This window comes from Scardinius erythrophthalmus (assembly GCF_964197995.2).
Source record: "Scardinius erythrophthalmus genome assembly, chromosome: 22".
Lineage (NCBI taxonomy): Eukaryota > Metazoa > Chordata > Actinopteri > Cypriniformes > Leuciscidae > Scardinius > Scardinius erythrophthalmus.
The window spans coordinates 6,354,903-6,361,571 of NC_138242.1; the positions used below are offsets into that span (position 1 = coordinate 6,354,903).

Here is a 6,669-nt window from a genome sequence, read left to right on the forward strand (position 1 = left end):
AAATGATTTTTTTTTTTTGTGAACTAGGGGAATATATGCTTGTGTACACACAGAGAATTATAATAATAATAATAATAATTTCTTACTCTATATTTTTGTCTTATTTTCCAGTACAAACATCTAAACATTCTTAAATCCAGATACATTTACTTGAGATGCTAAATTACCTAAATAAATTGAAAAATAGTTTTCTGAAAAATTGGTCTAAATGAATTGAGTTTATGCTTAAAAAGAGAACAAATATCTGCACATGGAATCAGAAAAAAAAAAATCTTGTTTTAATTGTAATAGTTTTTTAAAGAATATATTAAGTAATTTTGCTTCTCAGCTAAATGTATCTTTGTACCTGGAAACCAAGACAAAAATTCCAAATAAGAAAGGTTTTTTGTTTGTTTCAGTGTAGATATGAATATTTGGTGGAAACGTTTTACCCTCAAGCTACAGTCAACAAGTCAGCAGTAATGCCTCCTCATGAACTGAGTTATGAATACTGATGTGAGAGACCATGACTGTACGTCATACAAGAGCTGTTTATTGGTTTTATAAAAAATATATATTTATTACAATTTAGCAGAGAATTTTCAGTCAAGCATGTCATCAATGCAAAGAAAGTACAGAGAAAGTAGAAATGTAGTGTAATGGAAACACATGAGGCACTGATCTCTGGAATGCAATAAAGATAATTATTTAGCTGAGGATTAATTTCTCCTGGGCCCTGATATTCAGTTCTCATCCTGCAGGATAATGCCAAGTGCATCAAAGCAAACACTGCACAAATGCCATTCGTAATGTGGCACTGCTTGTCTTTTAATAGAATTATTACATAACCCTATTTAGCTGGAACCAAAAAACAAACTACTTCAGCTCACCCTCATGTTTTTCTAAACCTTTTATTTATGCCATAGAACACAATTACAGAAGATTAGTAGAATGTCTGAGCTGTTCTCTTCCATACAATGAAAATAGATGTCGAGTCAAGTTACCTTTATTCATATAGCACTTTATACAATACAGATTGTTTTAAAGCAGTTTACAGTGAATAAAAATTAAATGATGCAAACAGAATTAAATTATGTTTTAAAACGGCTCTAAAAAGGCATTAGTAAAACAGTCATTATTGCGTTAAAGCAGTGGCTGCAGTCTTGTGTCATTCTGCTCTGAGCGAGTCAAGTAGGTCCGGTTACATTTGGTGCCGTGACCCGGATGGGAGCAAGGTTTAAGGGGGTGAGTGTAATGGAGGCAAGCTAGTAAGAGCTGTGTGTGTAAACCTTACTCCCCTGGCCTCAATGCAAGATCACCTCATACTAGCGACTGAGGCTAATGACTACGGTCTTAGCGTCCTTGTCAGTGCGCCCGCCTACCATGCCGGAGACACCGGTTCGAATGCCACTCGAAGCAGATCAAGTAGGACTGGTTACAGATAAAGCAGCTCTGGATAAAACACTGATTTATCCAGCTCAGTTCAGCTCTCATCCAACAGGGTCAGTGCAGTCAAGTCGCTAAGACCTTAGTCTCTAACGTCAGTTGCTAGTGGGAGGCGATACTGCATTGAGGCCATCTCAAAGACGCACAAAATCACTTTCATTGACCTTTACCTGGACATGGACTGCTGGAGGAATGACGTGCCTAACCTAGCCATTTTCAAGACACTGCTGAAGACGCACGCATCTCTTTCGGCAACACATGGCCCATTAATACTAACACTTACTATTCTATATCTGTTTAAATGGGACTGGTCACAGCACTTGCATATTTGTTGCCCTATTGTTACTTTGATTGCTTCTATTGCTCTCCTCATTTGTAAGTCACTTTGGATAAAAGCATCTGCTAAATGATTACAAGAAATGTAAAAGTGCTCCATTATCTTGCTCTGAACATTTTGCTCAACAGCCCGGCTTTCATTGAGTGGGGGAAAACAAAAACAGCTTAAACATTTTGATATAAATATCTCCTTTTGTGTTTCAGAGTAGAAAGAAGAAAGTCATATGATGACTGAGGGTAAATAAATGATGAATCTTAGAATAGTTTCTGGATGAACTATTCCTCTATGTCACTTCAGACAGGTGTTACTGTGATTACAATATTACCTGTATGGTTTTATTTGCTATTATGATATTTTATAGTCTATTTCACTTCCATGTACTGCATATTCACAGCAAAAATCAGAGTGTTCAATGTACTCTATAGGAGTTCACTGAACACTGGTTTCAGTGTATATATAGGTCCAAGAGTTCGGTGTTCAGTGAACACTGTAAAAAGTGTAAAATATATACTCTCAAAATAGAGTTACATTTGAACACCTGGAGAGTTAAAATGTACTCTTATAAATAGTACTTTTGACACCGTTTCAGTGCTTTTGAACACCTGCAGTGTAAACCTAGAACCTTTGCAGAGCTCATTATTTAACACTTGGAGAGTACAAATGTACTCTAAAGCTGGTACTTTTTTATTTACAGTGTTACAATAGTTTCCAACACCTGCAGTGTAAACCTAGAACCATCAGTAAGTGAAAAATACTCAAAGTCAGTGCTTTTTCCAGTGCAATGTCTGTTTATTTAACAATGTTCATGGATGTTCAAAAACCACAAACTCATACAAACACATGTACAGGAACCACATATTGATCATCTCTATCAAAACCAGAAGTAGTCTCATTACAGCTTTGAGAATTCTCTGGTTGCTCTGGAATTAAATTAACTACGGGTTCATCAGATACGTCAACTATGACGGATTCGTTCTCAAATTGATCTAGACTTTTAACGTTATGTTTGTTATAGAGATGTTTTCTAAAGCCTGAAAAAGTCCAAAATCTCTGGTGGCATCCAGTCTGGTCACACATCAATTGACTGACCCAGACTTGCAAACAAAGCATCTGAACATCATAACTCTTTAGTTGAGGAGCTTAGCTCTAAGGTCCTTGACTCTGGGAGTTTCATGAGAATGATCTACATCAATGTTGTAGATGGTGGTCTGCACAAATGTGTACATGCCATTTAAGGCTTGGTCATAGGAGATGCAGAAAACATAATGTGCTTTGAAAAGTTCATCAAAGGCTGACAGGGAAGACTTGCCCTTGCAGGGAAGGAGATCACCATCCAATGCAATGTAGAACTCGTGGATGTGCTTTCTTGTCGTCCCAACTGCCAGGATGTAGGGCTGCCTCCGCTGGTTTGGACCAGAGTGCTCCTGAAGGCTGCGACATGACTGTAAGATAACAATAAATTGAAATGAATTACACTGAACATCACATTTTGATGGATAAGTCACACTCTGACAGAAACCTTTGATTGCACAGTTAGCTTTCCCATGGAGGATATATTCAGCATGTGATAAGGTAACCAAGGTTTTTGTACCACGGTCACACAAAGAGAGAGAATTAAACAGAGAGGTCATCAATGTTGGTTACCTTATCACATGTCCCAGCAAACTCCAATACGTTGGCAAGACAGACAACTAAAAATAAGAATGAACGAGCACAAGACTGCAGTCAAAAGAGGTGAACCCCACTCTCTATTCGCTATGCACTTCAAGGAGGCAAAACATAAATTATCAGACTTAAAATTCTGTGAAGGTGACATTGAAAAGAAACAGATCAATAATCTGGGGGAGTTACACAATTGCCTTTTGACAATGGCTATTGCCATTGGAGATCAGGACACACTGACCTTATGAAATTTGACTACATGGTCCACAGCTTCTCGGGTACTGATCTTTACAGCTCCCTTCTTTCCACTTGGAGGTGGTGGCAGTAGGTAGACCAGCAGCAGCAGTGAGGCCATGTCACTATCCCAACCTGAGAAGGCAGAAGCACCTGCTTTAAGCATGATATACACCTGACCAAAACTTTTGATACTACATCAATATTAAAACTCAAAACTCTTTTCAATAACAATACTAGTTATGCAACTAACATTTTTTTTTTGATAATCGATTAACCTGTCAATTATTAATCAATTGGTTGGATTAAAAGGCCATTTTTTTATTTTCTGTAGTTTATCGGGGAAATTTTATTCTGCACAATGCTCTCCTTCAAACATTGTGCAGATTGAAGCCTATGAAAACGATAGTAAATTGTTCTTAATCTTCCAGGCAATGTAGCACCCATTGCTGTCTATGTCAAAAAAGTGTTCCTAAAGACAGTATCAACAAAGATGGAAATGTATAAAAAAAAATTGTTTTAGCATGAATCAATAGAGATCTTTAGAAAATAAGTGTGAGGCTTCTAAAATGCACCAGAACATTATTCATTTGTTTATTAAGATTAACCTTACTTTTAAATATGTACTCACATAGCCTTTTTTGGAGTAGGGATCTTTTAGAGAGGGGAACAGTGTTACTATCCAGGATGTCGCTGAAGACCTCTTCGTCAACCTCTGTTCCACTGTCATCCAGCACATACATGTTTGTCTCAGGGGGTATGCTGAACTTTTCTTTAGCTTTGAATACAGAAAAAACATATGTACTTGCGTTTAAAAATGCAACAAATTGGGAGAACAATAATGTTTTTTAGCACTATTTCTATCTTAATGGGCAAAGCTACAGTAGACTAGCATGGTGCCAAGAATAAAATTTCATATAAACATACATCTAAACCAGTGGTTGCGTAAGACTTTCACATTGCCCTTTATTTTGATGGATATGGTCGTAAAAATTGCACCATAATCTATTTCATATTTTAATTATAAGACATTTAATAGCTTTCGTTTTATTTCCATTTTATTTCCTAAATCCATTTTTCAAGCAGCAATAAAAATAAGAATATATATTTAGAATCTTCAATATAAATACAACTTATGTATATTAAATCACTCTTTGGATACTTTTTAAAAATGTGGTTATATTTTTGTTGTCAACTGGTTGAGTTTTTTGTAGATGGTTGGAATAATAATAATGAGTATACAATGCATGAATATCTTCCTTAAATACCTTAAAATATTATTTTAATAAATAAACATTGTTTTAAAAAGGACACGTGAAAAAGAGTGTTTAAGTGTTATCAATAGACTATTTAACTGAATCTAAACATATTCAGCAAACACTGATTTGTTTTATTTATTCTTGTCAGTGGCAGCTCTGTTAGTCTGTATTTACACAGTAAGACATGATGCACAGATCTACAGTAGGCTATATTGTCAGAGTTTTTTTTTTGTCACGTCCGTTGCTATGGTTATCACAGAACTATTATTTACAGAACTCACTCTGGTAAAAGCGGTGGTCACTCCCGAAAGTTTAGTCCTCTAAGCATCATGAAAAACTAAACTTTCGATTGGCTACAATGCATACAATGCTGCAGACGTTAAAATTTAAACTTTTGCTTTTGTAAATGGAAACCAGAGTGCTCACACAAACGTGCACGACGGAAAGAACACCCCCCTCCCTCCCTACATTACAATTATAAATTGATTCGATGTTAATTTATTAATGTTTTTAAAGAATTCATTCAAATTCATAATTGTATATTTGTCTCCGATTACCTTTGGAGTGTGTTTCTTACAGAACGGGATGCCTTTCTGTCTGTTGATCGTCGACGCAATCAGTTTTTATTTATCATCTTCTAGCCAGTTATCGATCAAATGAAAGCAAGCAACATGTAGCATGTTTGCGCGCCAGGCGAATATGCTGCACGAGGCGCCAAATACATGGAATTACGCGAGACGTGCTTCGTAACAGAGGATGCCTCGCGAAAAATAAAAAATAACGATTGTCAGCCAGTTTTATTTATATTCATAGTTACATCTGACGTCATGAAAAAATAAATTTTCATTTTTCAAAAAAAACAAGCATTTTCACTGCTAAAAAAAATCAGTCAATGACGGAAAATATTCGGTTAACACGACCACTGATCTAAACTTCAATTATAAAGAGAAGAATGATATTAACATTAACTTACCCTCCCTGAGAAATGCTGGATATGATGCTTCATTGAGTTCGATGTTACTTCTTTCCTTGCCAAGGACCTTGGTAACTTACTGCACTTTGAAAAGCATTGCTGTAGTTTTCCTCACATGTTACTACAACATAAAAATGCAATTGGTTTATTGAACACGCACAATACCAAATGTAGTGCAAATAAAGTCAGACTCAATCATTTCAGACGGGAATCTGTAACGTTAACGTTAGCTTTCAAGGCTAAGTTAGCTAACGTTAGTCAATTTTGCCTGCACAAGGCCCGAGATAGGGAGCGGCAGCACAAATGAATGCTGCATTTTCATTTTGAAATTTCATTTAATGGTTGATCATTTGATTAACGTTACCACTAAAAAAACAGTTTTACCAGATTTAACACTGGCAATTACCATAGGTACCAATGTATAGTAAGTTAGCTAGTTAAACTAAATTACCAGACGTCACACCACTTCTACATTAGCGTTTTTAGTGTTTTAGTTATGAGAATTAAAACAAGAAGACAAACAGGAATATTCGGCATGATTCACTTGGTGGTTTCTTACCTGCAGTCCTGCAAAATCAAAATGTCGACGACGTCTTCGGATGTCAGTTGGAAAGAAACTGGTGTCGAGGCTGCATGCATCTTGATTCAACCAATGACAACGCGTAGTCGATCTGATGACGTATCGAAACCTAAACTCATGCGGACGGTACAGCAACAGATTGACTCTCAAAGAGTTCATCATCCCACCATTTACACTACAACAGCTCCACATCAACACT

The 6,669-nt window shown here is 36.3% G+C and overlaps 1 protein-coding gene across 2 annotated transcripts; it reads right to left on the minus strand.

Moving 5' to 3' along the window:
- Positions 1-2,535: 2,535 nt before the first annotated feature.
- Positions 2,536-6,669, minus strand: LOC308682752 (uncharacterized protein). Of its 2 annotated transcripts, XM_081352643.1 has the most exons (5): positions 6,450-6,669; positions 5,891-6,011; positions 4,290-4,436; positions 3,666-3,793; positions 2,536-3,204 (listed from the first exon to the last, which is right to left on the minus strand). In XM_081352643.1, exons 3-5 carry the CDS (start codon positions 4,399-4,401, stop codon positions 2,890-2,892), a joined length of 555 nt encoding a protein of 184 aa, XP_081208769.1. In that variant the 5' UTR covers positions 4,402-4,436; positions 5,891-6,011; positions 6,450-6,669; the 3' UTR covers positions 2,536-2,889. The 2 variants fall into 2 exon arrangements, with proteins under 2 accessions (XP_081208769.1, XP_081208770.1); XM_081352644.1 differs by lacking the exon at positions 5,891-6,011 and having other exon boundaries at positions 6,450-6,507.

Excerpts from the sequence above, each read along its gene's own strand:
- LOC308682752 (XM_081352643.1), bottom strand. The coding sequence starts at position 4,401 with ATGTATGTGCTGGATGACAGTGGAACAGAGGTTGACGAAGAGGTCTTC. Across the intron at positions 3,794-4,289 it reads CCTACTCCAAAAAAGGCTAT|GTTGGGATAGTGACATGGCC; the intron begins GTGAGTACATAT and ends CTGCCTTCTCAG. Across the intron at positions 3,205-3,665 it reads ATGTAGTCAAATTTCATAAG|TCATGTCGCAGCCTTCAGGA; the intron begins GTCAGTGTGTCC and ends GTTATCTTACAG.